This window comes from Oryzias latipes, chromosome 15 (assembly GCF_002234675.1).
Source record: "Oryzias latipes chromosome 15, ASM223467v1".
Lineage (NCBI taxonomy): Eukaryota > Metazoa > Chordata > Actinopteri > Beloniformes > Adrianichthyidae > Oryzias > Oryzias latipes.
This window is the reverse complement of record NC_019873.2, coordinates 29,754,985-29,770,046: the sequence shown is the minus strand read 5'-3', so window position 1 is coordinate 29,770,046 and position 15,062 is coordinate 29,754,985. Positions and strand designations below refer to the sequence as shown.

General features: G+C 46.7%; 2 protein-coding genes and 1 long non-coding RNA gene across 3 annotated transcripts; 1 reads left to right on the top strand and 2 right to left on the bottom strand.

Annotated features, from left to right (window-relative positions):
- Positions 1–496: 496 nt before the first annotated feature.
- Positions 497–2,703, top strand: LOC105355840. Its single transcript, XR_910168.3, has 5 exons — positions 497–1,057; positions 1,148–1,284; positions 1,377–1,430; positions 1,525–1,578; positions 1,663–2,703. It is a non-coding gene; the product is annotated as an uncharacterized LOC105355840 (long non-coding RNA).
- Positions 1,982–5,918, bottom strand: LOC111948766 (androgen-dependent TFPI-regulating protein-like). The gene is made up of 6 exons (XM_023963274.1): positions 5,053–5,918; positions 4,832–4,957; positions 4,647–4,748; positions 4,449–4,564; positions 2,234–2,385; positions 1,982–2,157 (listed from the first exon to the last, which is right to left on the bottom strand). The coding sequence occupies exons 1-6, from the start codon at positions 5,464–5,466 to the stop codon at positions 2,138–2,140; spliced, it is 930 nt and encodes a 309-aa protein (XP_023819042.1). The 5' UTR covers positions 5,467–5,918; the 3' UTR covers positions 1,982–2,137.
- A 2,286-nt stretch (positions 5,919–8,204) lies between these two features.
- LOC101175262 (protein FAM83H) lies at positions 8,205–14,610 on the bottom strand. Its single transcript, XM_023963273.1, has 5 exons — positions 13,942–14,610; positions 13,431–13,875; positions 13,196–13,360; positions 12,669–12,793; positions 8,205–12,588 (listed from the first exon to the last, which is right to left on the bottom strand). The coding sequence occupies exons 1-5, from the start codon at positions 13,974–13,976 to the stop codon at positions 8,925–8,927; spliced, it is 4,434 nt and encodes a 1,477-aa protein (XP_023819041.1). The 5' UTR covers positions 13,977–14,610; the 3' UTR covers positions 8,205–8,924.
- Positions 14,611–15,062: the final 452 nt, after the last annotated feature.

Here is a 15,062-nt window from a genome sequence, read left to right as displayed (position 1 = left end):
ATTTTGTACATTTTCTTCTACTTATAGGTGCCTCATAAATTCTCCAATATTTTGGCAGGACAAAATGAAAGCATTGAAAGCAAAAGGTAAAGAAGAAGAACTTAGATTTTCAAGCTCATCAACGTTTATTTAGTGAAAAGGATCAGCAAACCAGCTGTCAGAAGTGATGCATGTTCACACATGACCAGAGAGACGCTTCAGGCCGTCGACAGAACCAAGTCCTCAGGTTTTAGGGTTTGAACGCTGATTGAAGAGTCCAGGTAAACAACACTTATGTAACACCACATTTCCAGACTCACCTGGATTTTTCCATGAAATATTCACCGTTGTTATGTTATTTCTTCTTTTTTTGTTTAATGTGTCAAAACATGAAATTCCAGGATGTGTTAAGAACTGTCAGAGTTTGGTTCAGACTTTCCCTCAGAATCACTGGATCACTGAATCACTGGATCTCTCTGCCTTCTTTCCAAAACCAGCAACCCTGGGAGAATCAACAGCAGACAAACCTAATTGGACTGGATTGAATCTCCAAAGTTGTCTGGGATCCTTTCATGCTGTGAGTTGGAGTTAAACAAACAGCAAAATGAGGCTAAATTGAATCAGAAAACCATAATTGAGGAACCTCCTCTGCTTCACATTCAGACACACAAACGTCTTTTTGTGTTACGCTGCTTTGTGTGCTTTAGAAGCGGCTTGTCAGAACAGAACCTCCAACCCGTTCATGCCAGCAGAAAGGTGTGTGTGTGTGTGTGTGGGATGTTTGAACATTCATTTTTTAAATGATTCCGATGCTTCATTTTCATAAAGGAACAGAAACCTGAGCAGAGATTTTTTCAGGGGGGTGAGTTGGTTTACTTTCATTGGCATAGTGGTATCGTTGACGTAGTGCAGATGGTTTCCCTTCAGAGCAGCGTCAGAGGGATGGGGGATGACGCCGGCGTCTGCTGATGCAGCCGCTCTCGCTGACTGGGCCTCATTGAGATTCCCTGCTGGAGTCTAAATTTGAAACCCGCTTGGTTCTTTGACTCAGGCCGCTTGGCGCAGCTACAGCTTCATTGTGCGTAAACCATTACACAATGGCCTTATTTTCTCAGTCACACTAGGTGTCTCCTTATCATCGGAATGATCAGTGCTGCTTGAAATGCAGAGGTTCCTGTTCAGCCGGTTCCTCTGGGAAATTTTCCCCGTACTGAGCAGAAGGACTCTATTTAGTTCAGCTGAAGGACACCCGAGAGCAGAAGCAGGACGGCGACGCGAGACACCGCCATGCTGTACTTACTGGGAGTGAGTTGGAACTCTTTGTCAAACATTTACCTGTTTTCTTCAGACAGAAGGACCAAAGTCAGGGCGTGTTTCTGTCTGTTTTTGATGTGTAGATCACTGGTGGACTCCTGATGATCATCATTTTTGTTTCCAAGGGACTTAAAGAGGTGAGATCTCACACCAATGTAGTTTCTGAGGATTCAAAATACCTGAGAGCAACTGAGAAACCTCATCCTTTCCTTTGATCCGTGTTGCTGACAGGAAAAGAAGTCCCAAAAGTCTGTGCTGGCTGATGCCTCCGGAAACAACATGATGGTGAGATTTCTCCTGAGCAGAAAATGGAAGTCGTGATTTTTTTCCAATATTTGATCACATATTTGCCCGTCCTCCTGGTTACAGAAGGACATGAGTGAAGATGACCTCCATCTCCTGACGAGGATCATTTCAGTGGGTCTGGTGGACGCAGATCCGGACTACCTCCAGCACCTCAAAGGCTTCAGAGACCTGACAGCCAGCTGACTGCAGCCCGAGGAGACGAGGATCCTCAAGTTTTAGTGACAGATGGACAAAAACAGGGAGGGAAGATAAGGAACACATGGAGACCCCTTTGTGCTCAAAGCCCGCTCCTCTGCTGCAATCCTGGTTGCACTTTTTTCTGAAAATCTGGTTTTTGTTTGGATCAGAAGTTTGTAAGAATTATGAAAAGACACAGCAGAGCTGTTGTTTTGGAAGCTGCTTTATTGGGATTCATTGAAAGTTTCTGATATTTTACAATAATAAATAGGCCTTTTTTGAGCTTCATAAAGAAACCGTCGCAGACAGAAGTGGTTTGAAATGTTGCTCATGGGCAGAGGAGGCCGTTTTTCCGGCTCAGTCAGTTTGCTTTTTCCTTTCCTAGAATGAAGAACAAACAAAGAGGGGTTAACAGATAGAGACTGCTGTCTGCTCTTCTGTGATGACTGTTTCTTACTCCAGACGAGGCTGTTGAGTTTGTCCCCGAGCGTGTAGAGCAGCGTCACCACAGACATGTTAAAGAAGAAGAAGGCCGCCAAGCCGGCGGGGCTGAAGTGCCCGAGAAGAGGGTACACCCAGACCCCCACGGAGACGTACACCCAGAGGATCCTGCAGAACACAGACAAAAAAAGTGCCGCTCTTGATTTTAGTGCAACATCCTCTGATTTTTACTGGAGATCTATTCTGACTGTGGTCACTGGTGACACCAACAAATGAAAAGCATCACAGACTTTTGAGGATTTTTATGTGAAACTTTTAAACAGTAAAAAGATCTTTATTGAATTAATCAAAAAGTCCTTTAAAAGTTGAAAACTAAATCATTTTTCAGAGGATTCCTTTGCTTTGAGCCCAGAATGTAGATGTTACTCATCAAATGTTTCTGTGAGTTTTCAGCTGTAAAATCATTAAAGTGGTTTTAAATCCAAACGTGCGGCTCTTTTCTGTTTCTACTTTTGCTTTCGTTACCTTCACATTTTTTGAAACTGTTCATCCTTATCCAAGTATACACACACATGTTTTTCAGTGTTTTCCGTTTAAATTAAGTGGCGTCCTGATTACTGCTGCACAGACGGGAAGTCTCCAGATCTGGTCTTCTGCTGGCTTTTTATGCTATTACATCAGTGACTGCTTTTCCCATCAGGCTCTCTTTACATCAACATTTTTCACATCCAGACATGAACATTGGCTATAAGGATCACAACATCAGTGATGTTTGTCTGTAACTCTCCAGGAAAATATCCGTTTTAGATCATTTATTGCAGGGGTCGGGAACCTATGGCTCGCGAGCCATATATGGCTCTTTTGATGGTCACATGTGGCTCGCAGACAAATCTATAATTATACTTTTTTTTTCATTAGACCAGTCCTTCTCGGGCGCGATGCGATGCCAGAGGCGCGCAGTAGTAGCGGTGCTTAGAGAGAGAAATCTGCGCCAGCACTTTCAGTTTACTATTATCTATTATTTCACAGAGTTTGTACCAGCTGGAAACCTGTGAATTGCCGTGGCTAAAACTGCGCGCTCCCGTCTCTGAGAAAGAGCGCGCAGATGCGGGGACGGGATGTGTGAGGAAGAAAGCAGAGAGAGGGGGGGTTGTGGGGACCAGCAGCAGGTGAATCGCGCAGGGATTGTAATAACGTAAAACCCACTGCCCGTCACTCACTGCAGTGTGTGAGTGTGTGTTTGGCTCCCCGTCTGCAGGTGAGCAGTCTGTCTCACATCTACAGAACATTCAGACCTAAGATCACGTTTAAAGTCTCAACGCCTGCGTGAAGCAGAAACTCACCACGTATCAACCAGACTAGACCATCAGCAAAACTACCACGAGAAATACTCATCATTTATCAGCAACAGAATAACAATGTTATTAAAAAGAATCCACAGACTTATTGTACTTTAAAAATGTTGAAATTACATCAAATGCACACATTCATTTGTATATTTAGTTTTAAACATATTGTCGCGGACAGAGTTTAACTTGGCTGTTGGGTCGCGTTATAAGTTCTGGAGTTCTGGAACGCATCAAGGAGAGATCTGATTGGCTCTCAGTTCTGTCGCTCAGCCTGTTGTTAGGTAATTTGGACCAATGGGGTTCAGCTATGGGCCAAATAAGGGAAAGGGGAGGGCTGCAGCGGGAGCAGGGGAATATAAAGTTGGGAGAAGCGCTCTCGTCTCGTCTCGCTGGAGAGATTCAGAAGTTGCTGAATTAATTGTACGGCGTTTGTTGTGGTCTACAGTAACCAGAATAAAAAACCTTAAAAGAGGTTAAGTCTCCGTGCCTCAGTGTGGGAAAGGGACACTACATTATTGTATGGCTCTTTCAAAATTACATTTAAAAATATGTGGCGTTTATGGCTCTCTCGGCAAAAAAGGTTCCCGACCCCTGATTTATTGACTGTTGTTTGGCTGTACATTCGCTGTGAATGTAGCAAACTACAGTGTAAAGGGGATCAGTGAACTGAACAGTCAATTCAGATCTTTAAAAGTGCCTCATTAGTTAAAACTTGGATTCATTCTTGGATGAGTGCAGAAAATGCAAGAAATTCTGCTTTGTTACATTCTGTCTCCGTTTACATACTTGTTCACTCACAGTACCTCACATAAAATGCAACAAGTTACATCAGACAAGACTGAGAGACTCTATAGTGTTTTCAGTAACTGTTCTGCATCTCACCACGATAGATAGGCCAATCCAACCAGCGTCAGTGCTGCTAGAGCGTGTTTCTGCTGAGGGTAGGTGTGAGGCTGAACCAGGAGCTCTCCCAGTGAAATAGGAAGGACAAAGGTGTGCTGAGGAGACACATTCATGCCGTCAATGGGGCTCACATTCCAGCTGAACGTCAGCCACACAAGTGATGCTGGACATGCAGACCATGGCGTGGTTTATCCACGGAGGGAAGAAGGAGTCGATGGATGCCGGGTAGACCAGCTCTCTGTCGTAGGCAAAGATGGTCCAGAAAAGCAGAACAACAAACTAAACAGGAGGGCAGAAAGCAGAGCGCTGACAGGCAGCCAGGTTTCACGTGGACATGTTCATTTTAGCTGTCGTGTTTTTACCATCCCCACAGGAAAGCCAAACACGGAGAACAGGAAATCGTTGCATTTTTTCAGAGGGCTTTCTGTCTGTTTTCCCGGCTGAAGATCATTGACTGCAGCCAGTCCAAAGAACGTCATTTGAAGCAACTGAAATGTGTTTTTTTTAAAAAACAGAACGACTGGGTATTTTCTTCCTAACAAACAAACAAGCAAGAAGAGAACAGTGCAGCAGACAAGCTCACCAAGTTCAAGAAGGTGAGATACTTCCACGGCCCTCCGTACACAAAGATTCCTGCAGGTAAGTCCTCTCCATCCTTTGCAGCGAGGCAGTTAACGATGAAAGCGTACCAACTGAAAGCTGAGATGTGGTATGCCGCCTTCACAGCTGAAAACATTTCTAAGAAAACGTTTGAAACTGCAATGCACCCTAAACAAAGGAAGAAACGTCTGAAATTCAGCCCAGGGTTTCCCTTCAGTGTGCCGGACGTCAGGCTGTGCAGCTCTTTAAAGATTAGTGCGAGTCGGTACAAGCTTATTAAGACCTTAGGCAGCGGTGCAGCAAAATGACATTTCCACACAAAAGGCCTACTGTTACTTATGAAACGTTGGAGCTCTTCTTTCATAATCAACACTCTGTGACACTGAAATTCATCCATGGAGGGAGTCTAATCTCTCTGTGAGGGTTTTGTAAGTTGGAAAAACGATGTCTTTCTCTTCTGACTGAGTTATTTTAAAAACTAAGAGGGGTTTGGGGAGCAGGATGAGAACTCAGAGGAGCTGACGGACAGAAAAACTCCAAACTGCACAGGATAACAGGGAACAGGCTCATCCGTGGGGTCAAACTGACCCAAGATGTCCAACCAGAACAGTGTATGCGCTGGCATATGCAATTTATGTAGACTCACTTTATTAGATACACTTGTCCAGGTGCTCGTTAAGGCAAATTTCTAATCAGCCAATCACACGGCAGCAACTCAATGCATGTAGACATGGTCCAGACGATCTGCTGCAGTTCAAGGCAGCATCAGAATGAGGAAGAAAGGTGATTGATGACTTTAAATGTAGCATGGTTGTTGGTTCCAGACGGGCTGGTCTGAGGATTTCAGAAACTGCTGATCTACTGGGATTTTCACCCACAACCATCTCTAGGGTTTACAGAGAGAATATCCAGAGAGCAGCAGTTCTGTGGGTAGAAATGTCTTGTTGATGCCAGAGGTCAGAGGTCAGACTGGTTCCAGCTGATAGAAAGACAACAGGAGCTCAAAGAACCACTGGTTCCAACCGAGGTCTGCAGAAGAGCATCTCTGAAAGAACAACACGTCCAGCCTGGAGGCAGATGGACTACAGCAGCAGAAGACCACACCGGGTACCACTGCTGTCAGCTAAGAACAGGAACCTGAGGCTACAATTCCAACAGACTAACCAAAACTGGACCATAGAAGATGGAAAAACCTTGTCTGGTCTGATGAGTCTCCATTTCTGCTGCCACATTCAGATGGTTGGGTCAGAATTTGGCCTCAACAACATGAAAGCATGGATCCATCCTGCCTTGTATCAACGGTTCAGGCTGGTGGTGGTGGTGTCATGGTGTGGGGATGTTTTCTTTGTACCAACTGATCATGGTTCCAACACCACAGCCTACCAGAGTATTGATGCTGACCATGTCCATCCCTTTCTGACCACAGTGGACCATCTTCTGATGCTACTTCCAGCAGGATAAGGCTCCATGTCATCAAGCTGGAATCACCTCAGACTGGTTTCTAGAACATGACAATGAGTTCTCTGGACTCAAACGTTCTCCACAGTCACCAGAACCCAGTAGAGAACCTTTGGGATGTGGTGGAACAGGAGATCAGCATCATGGATGTTCAGCAGATAAACCTGCAGCAACTGAGTGATGCTGTCATGTCAACATGGACCAAAGTCTGAGGAATGTTTCCAGAACCGTGTTGAGTCGATGCCACCAAGGATTAAGGCGGTTCTGGGTTGACTTCAGCTGCTCAGCTCTGTGGTTGCTGCCATGTTGACCTGTTGAAATGTTACAAAACTTCTAAAAAAAACAAAAAAGCCAAAAGGGTGAATCTAACAAACCTGGCATAGGTGGAGATGCAAAAGTCTTCAAATGTTGCTTGTTTCAGAATGAAAACCCCTCCCGGTCTGTCACAGACATTTAATCTGACCTCAGGGGGAGAACAGATTTGGGACGGAAAGTCTTGGAGTGTGTTTCTGTTGTACATTTACAATAGAGTGATTAACCTGGTTGCATAACATACATATGTACCAGACTTAACCCCCTTTCCACATTTGACCCACACGACTCTGAACTGCTGCTGTTTTCTTGCTTTGACTTACATTGAAGTTTCTGTGTGGAAACAGAGTTAAGGGGGTGTGGCTCCTCTGACCTTTCGTTTGGAAACCTGCTTCAAACAGGAAGTGTTAGTGTTGAAGCTCTGGACCCATTTCATCTCCACCTCTTTCACTCCCTTCCCATTTCTCTGATCGACCCCAGAGGTGCCAGTCACCACTGTCTCCAGGTCAGCCCTCACCTGTATGGAAGCAGCACCTCCACCAGTCAAATCTATCAACTTTATCATGAGCAGAGTTTCTTTAGAAGAGTTAGTCCAAATTCATTTTTATCCTTTGATAAACAAAGAAAATAATCATTTAAGTGGAGAAAATATGATGCAATACTGCCCCCCCTGTCTGCCTGATGTCATGGAAACCATGAGAGAAAACATTTTCAATTAAAATCTTCAAACACTAAAGAAAAAGATAAAACAGGAATGTATGTCAGATCAAAACAGCAAAGCTTACAAATATTGTCGTCGGGTCAAAATGACCCATCAAATCAACCAGAAACCACAGTCACTCCTTTTCCGTTGGGCTTTTCTCATTCTGTTGAGTTTTCTCAGGGTCCCCCCCCCCCCCCCCCACTCATCACACCAGAAATAGAGGAGCTAATGCTGGAGATGACATATCTGGATGGTTTTATCAAATATGAAGAGATCTGGAAAAGAATGGATGAGACTGAGCTGATCCTCTTTGGAAAACAAGGAGATACATCCCAGTTAAATAACTAATTTGTCCTGCAGGTGGAGCTGAAGATTTGGCTGGAAACCTCTGAACAACTTTTGCCAAAGTGTTGTTGTCATGGAAACATGGAAAACTATGCAGTAAAACCAGTCCATGTTGGCATTTTCAGAGTTCATGTGAAACCTTTAACCACCAAAACCAGCTTTCTGGTTTCAATCTGTTGTTTTCCTCTTTCTGTGGATGTTTTTAAAGTAGATCAGTTTCCCCAAAGGGGTCAAACTTAACATTAAGCTGGGAGTGAAGCAGAAAAGCATCTTTTCAAAACATTCAGCTCCTTCAGAGTCAGGAAGGACCAAACCATCAGGAGACGTTCTCAAAACTTTATTAACAAATGCCAAACATTGCCTCAAATACTTTGAAATGAATTTTGTGCCAATTTATAAAAGGCTTTTTTAGGTTGATGATCATTGATGTAACACAACAGATAACATGGAATATTCATCTACACATCCTCTGGTAAACATGCTTTCACCTTTTTGTGACATCTGGCTGCAAAAACCAGCTGCAGATAGAAAAACTACAACAGAGCCGGTAGTCCTTTGGTGAAGTAAACATGTTGCTGGTATGAACTGACTGACAGTTGTGCTTTCATTTATTTACACATTCCTGACCACGGCCACAGCTCTTTTACAAAGTTTGGATTTGACACAACACTTGACAAGCCTTCTTTTATAACAGCTGTTGTGATAAAAGCCAAGGTCAGGTCAGGCCTGGTGGCAGAGACAGTTGCTGACATTGCACTTCCCCCATGCGGACAGTAAAACGTGCCCCTGGGAGGAGCACGCCGCCGCGTTCCCGGGAGGACACGGCGGCGTGCTCCTCAGGCTGAACATGGCGGGGACTTTCTGCTCTCTGTTCTATTCTTGTTTTGATTTTCGGAGTCGACGCTGATGGAAGTCAGTCTGTAAAAAGGGAGCGACCCCTTGTGTTTGGTCTTGTTAGGGCGCCATCTGTTAAAGTCACAGAGCTTAAAGTTTGTTTACTGCGGCGTTTGTCGGCAGAGGAATAGCGGGAGGCACCTTCATACCTCAAAGCGGCTGTAAACTTTCCTCTCCTTCCGGCAGCTCTGTATCCTCTCCAGCAGCTTCTCGCGCTCATGAGGACACTTGGGCTGCCCCCTCCGATAGACTCCGCCTCTCATGGCGTTTCTGTCGACTCCCTCTTCCTTCTCGTCGTCGGTGACTGGCGACTCTTTGGTGGCCTCGTTTCTGCTCTGGCAGTTGGCAGAAATCTGCCCTAGAAGCAGCTTTGTGTCGTCCCGGAGGTTGCTGCTGGAGAGCACGTTGGCTGTTGAGGAGAAGTAGCGAGACTGGTTGGGTTTGGGCTGTTTGGGCAACGTCTCTGAACTTTTCTCACTCGCCACGGACTCTTGGGAACCACGTTCATGGTTCTTGTTCGTGTCCTGGAGGTCATGAAGGGTTTTCTCACCTGTGTCGGGTAATTGGGGCTCTTTGAGAGGTCTCTCTGCAGGAACAGGAGCCGGCCCGCTGTGGCTCTCGGGGGAATCTGCTTCAGGTGTTTTGGATGGCAAATGAGCCTGTGTGAGGGGTTGAGGGGGGGGGATCAAAGACTCTGGATGTCGTAGATTGACAGGAAGGCTTTCCTCTGATGAAGGCCCGTCTGTTTCAGGAGTCACAGCTGCCTTTGGAGACGGTGGTTCTGCTTTGGCCGGCGTGGGGGCATCAGAGTCCACCGGGTCACAGGGAGGTGGATCTGGTTCCGGAGAAGAAAGCGTGTCAGAGACAGAGGGAGGAGGCGGGTCTGCACTGAGTGTTATAGGAGAGGGCAAAGGTGCAGCGGTTTCAGGAGAATCAGGCCTGGAGGCGGGGTTTTGTCTGGATTGACTGAGTAAACCTGTCATGTCTTGTTGACCCACTGAGGGGCTGAGAATGGGAGACGAGCTGCCAGGTTTGTCAGACTCTGGTGGTTGAAGAACCTCAGTCCTGTCTTCAACCGTCTTTTGAAATGAAGGAAGATCCGATTGAGCTGGTTCGGATCTGGAAACGTCTTTCTCTGGAGACGAGGCGGAGCGTTCCACACAGTCTGAGGTGGACTGCGGTGATAAAGTGTCGGTTTCTGCAAGAGCTTCAGGAAAAGTGTTGGACTCCACATGGGAAGAGCCACACGTGGACTGGTGAACTACATCTGGAAGAGTTTGAGAAGATTCTTCAGCAGAGAAGTGGGAGTCTGGTGGTGACGACACCACACACTCAGGTTTAACAGCGTTTGGTGATATGTGAGGGGGCGGAGCTAAACCAGAATCAGAATAAACTTTTGATACAGAGGTCTCCTCTGTGGTCCAAGGACTGGAGGGTAAACCTGGTGGGTTGGAGAGGTCTGGGTCTGGTGGTGGCTCAGGAGTGTAGACGATTGTTTGAGCTGATTCTGGGTTTTGGACTTCAGGAAATAAGGAAGTGCCCCCTGACCCGGTGGTGACTGAAGAGGAGCTCTCTGAAGCAGAAGACCTGTCTGTGCCGTCTACAGCATGTAGAGATGGCAGCTCAGCGGTCGTTCCGTCTGCTGATGTGGGTCGATCGCTGGTTTCCTTCATAAAGGCCTCACTGGGATCCTCTGATGGTTTTCCAGTTCCCACAGACACGGGCAGGTCAGCAGAAGACCCTCCCAGCGCTGAAGCTTTGCTTTCTGGTCCGTGGCTCAGTTGGGGCCCGATGTCGCCTTTGCTCACTTTGTCGTGGCTTTCTGAAGGCAGAGCAGCTGAATCCTGCGTCATCCTCCCAGCGAACGCTGCGTTTTCCTGTGACAGATCCTCAGATGTTGAAGCCACAGGGTCTGAGATGACTATTAAAGGAGGCTCTTGGTTTTCTGAGGATGACGAGCGCTCAGCATCCACCGGTGGCCTTAACTCCGCCTTCTTTTCTGCCTCTGCCACCTGAGCAGCTTTGCGCTGTGCAGCCAGCTCTTTGAAAAACAGGAGCCTGTTGTCCGGATCACTCATATCTAGGGAATCTAAAAATAACGGCTTTGGTGGTTCCGGTTTCTCTGTTTTGGGAGGCTCAGAGTCAGCGGGTTTGGACTCAGGCCCTGGCAATGACAGCTTATCTCGCTTCTCATCTGGATTTGCTGGAGGATCTTTGGGGTTGTGCTCCTTTGATGGCTCTGGTTTACAGCTTACTTCATCTGGTTTGGAGGGTTCGGAGGACGAGGCGTCACAAGAAGAAGGCTTTAGGCTACGGCTCCAATTGAAAAGCTCTCTGGCACCAGATCTCCTTTGTCCCAAAACCTGGGACACAAAAGTTGGTTTGGTCTGTTTGGCGTCGGTGTTTTCCTTCTGTTCTTCCTGCAGTTCAGAGGCAGACGTTTCTTCAGCCGCCGGCTGCTGCTCCAGAGAGCTGAAGATCAGGGAGGATCGTAACCTGGAGCTCCTCTGCAGAGCGGCGTTGTAATTCCTCTTGAAGGACTCCTCCCTGCGAACCGGAGTGCCTTTGGCCTCCGTTTGCTCCACCTGCATCCTTTCTCCTTCTTTGGTAGAGGATGACTCTGATGGAGTGGGTGATGTTTTGATTTCTGCTGCCTCAGCAGCCGTATTTAATGACCTCCTGGGCGGCTCCAGCGTTTTGCTGTAGTTTGGAATGTGGCTCGCCCTGGGAACAGCAGGAATCTTGAACTCTCTGATGTTCGGGATTTTAAAACTGGACAAAGTGGGTTCAGGTGCAGTTTGCTGAGAGGGATTAGGGGGCTCATCAAAAGCATCGGGGGCCTGCAGTGGTGCCAGCGGTAGGCCCTCGTCTCCAGAGCCGTCACATGCACTGAGGTATGAGCTGATCCTCCAGTTCCTCAGCCCCCGTTTCACTGCAGGATCCTTACGGTCTGCAGAGGGTTCTTGTAAAAACAGCTTCTGCTCGGCTGAGTTTGAAGGAGTGGGCGATGTCTGACAGGCGTACGGCTGACCAAAACCTGTTTTCTTCAGCTGAGGGGGGACTAAGGGCAAACTGTTCGATAATTTGTCTGAGCTCGGCTCAAAGTCCACATTTCTAGTTGATGATAAATAGTTATGGACAGGATCAAAGTTATCGGACAGCGGCCCTTCTTGTGGTAAACCGGGATCCCAGTTTTGTTCTGCCGTCTGAAAGTCTTGATTCCAAAACTTGTCGTAGGCACTGTTGTTTGCTTCTGGCCCCGGATAAGGATGGGCACCTTTGGGAAACGGCTTTCCCTGAAGTTCAAAGTCTGGCATCCTCGGCTGCTGCAGCAGCGGTAAAGAGAATCTGTCAGGACCCCCTTCAGCATATGAGTGTCGTTTGTAAGCCTGGTTTTCCACCATGGGAATCCGGCACGGGCCCTGATCAAAGCCAGGATCCATGTGTTCGTGCTGGGAGGAAAACCTCCTGTGCAGGTCTGCAGGGCCCCGCAGGGACCCCTGCCTTTTTAGAGCTATCATCTTCCAGTCCCCTTCCCGCTCTTCGTAGGCAGGCCTTCTCCATTCATCGGACTGACCAACGTTCCCGGCCAGAAACTTCCGTGGCTCTCGGTACATCAGAGCCTTCTCGTCGGGGTATGGTCTCTTATGTGAGAAGCCGAAATCCTCCATTTGAGCGGGCACGTCAAGAATCAGCGGCTGCGACTGCGCAAACAGGATCCGGAACTCCTCGTCAAAAGTGGTGACGAACTGTCCCAGGAACAGGTGAGCCATGCAGCGGTGCAGCTTCTCAAAGGACCACATGTAGCTGGACAAAGGCAACAGTTTGGACTGTTACTTTACACACAAAATGTGAAAATGTCCTCCATGACAATCAAGCCGGTTTACCTGTAATTTCCACTCAGAACAGCTCTGCAGTCAGTCAGCAAGAAGCGATCCAACATCTGACCTTTGAAGGATTTCCCTGAGCGGCACTGATACGTCATCCCAGACACTGTTCTTACCCGCAGAAACTGCAAGAGATTTCAAAAATCCACTAAAATGACTACGTAGTTTGGAAAAAGGTTTGTGGAAATCTTTCAAAGTTCCCTTCCAAGACAGGGGGCAGTGTTATGCCGCACAACTACGCTGTCCAATCAGGATAAACATGATTGGATTCCACTGTGCTTATTTTTGAATTGCTTTCCTGAAGGTAAACGTCCTTCCAGGAATTGTTGAAATGTTTATTATTCCCAAAGAATGCAGGCAAAACGCTGGGAAAAGGGCTGACTGAAAACAGGAACGTACCTTTAGAGTCTGTTGTCAAACTAAATCAAGTTGATGGTTTTAGTTTATAGATAAATACTAACTACTGTGGAGGTTTCACGTCTTTTTCTCTGACTCCCCACGAGGACGGGTAAAGTTCCTTTACTCACTTCAAAGTTTTGCAGATTCACTCTGCAGTTCTGCACCATTTGAATAAAGAGGTGTGCACTCTGCTCATCCAGCAGGATGTAGACCGCCACGTTCCTCAGGGCAGCATTGAGAATATCTGCCAGTATGTCCACATCAGTGAACGTGTCCATCACCATGGCGATGACCTGAGGAGACCAAGGAGGAGTCAACAACAACAAACCCCCGCAACACCCAGAAAGATGGCTGAAGGCCGACCTGCTGAGCGTTCTTGATCAGCCGCCGGGCCTGATCCTTGATGCTTGGCATGTCCGGCTCAGGCGGGTTGACCAGGGTGGTGACCTCAGTGGGTCCGAGGAAGGGGTTCATCTGGGGCCAGCCCAGGTCCAAGCCCGGCACATCCTGGTCAGAGTGGATGGGCCAGTAGGTGTCTGAAGACCCATCTCCTCCACTCTCCAGGAAGTGCTGGTCCAGGGGGCCGCCCTGCTCAGGAGCATGAACGCAGCTTTGGATGTACTGGATTTCAGGAGTGGAGAGGAAGTCCACCACGTCTGCTCTCTGCAGGAACTGGTAGTACCCTTCCAGGTCCTCCTCCACCAGGGCGTCAATCGCCAAGCGGTACTCCTCACGGTAGTGGGGAGGCAGGTAGTTTGGGTCGAGGGGGTTGTCCCCCGCAGAGGAACACTGGGATCGACGAGCCATGCTGTTGACGGGGAGCAGACAACACGGTCATCTGTGGCGGACTAACGCCAGGTTTCACTCGACTCACCTGAGCTGCAAATGACCATCAGCCCAGAGGAACATGTTCTGTGTTCTATTGCAGCTGAGGGGAAGAGTTCAGTGACTACATGTGAGGATTAGAACATGTGGGGGTTAGAACATGTTAAGATTAGAACATGTTAAGATTAGAACATGTGAGGGTTAGAACATGTGAGGGTTAGAACATTTGAGGATTAGAACATGTTAAGATTAGAACATGTTAAGATTAGAACATGTTAAGATTAGAACATGTTAAGATTAGAACATGTGAGGGTTAGAACATGTGAGGGTTAGAACATTTGAGGATTAGAACATGTTAAGATTAGAACATGTTAAGATTAAAAACATGTGAGGGTTAGAACATGTGAGGGTTAGAACATTTGAGGATTAGAACATGTTAAGATTAGAACATGTTAAGATTAGAACATGTGAGGGTTAGAACATGTGAGGGTTAGAACATTTGAGGATTAGAACATTTGAGGATTAGAACATGTTAAGATTAGAACATGTTAAGATTAGAACATGTGAGGGTTAGAACATGTGAGGGTTAGAACATTTGAGGATTAGAACATGTTAAGATTAGAACATGTGAGGGTTAGAACATGTGAGGGTTAGAACATGTGAGGGTTAGAACATGTGAGGGTTAGAAAAGATTAGAACATGTGAGGATTAGAACATTTTAAGATTAGAACATGTGAGGATTAGAACATTTTAAGATTAGAACATGTGAGGGTTAGAACATGTGAGGGTTAGAACATTTGAGGATTAGAACATGTTAAGATTAGAACATGTGAGGGTTAGAACATGTGAGGGTTAGAACATGTGAGGGTTAGAACATGTGAGGGTTAGAAAAGATTAGAACATGTGAGGATTAGAACATTTGAGGGTTAGAAAAGATTAGAACATGTGAGGATTAGAACATGTGAGGGTTAGAAAAGATTAGAACATGTTAAGATTAGAACATGTGAGGATTAGAACATTTGAAGATTAGAACATGTGAGGATTAGAACATTTGAGGGTTAGAACATGTGAGGGTTAGAACATGTGAGGGTTAGAACATGTGAGGGTTAGAACATGTGAGGGTTAGAACATGTGGGGGTTAGAACATGTGAGGGTTAGAACATGTGGGGG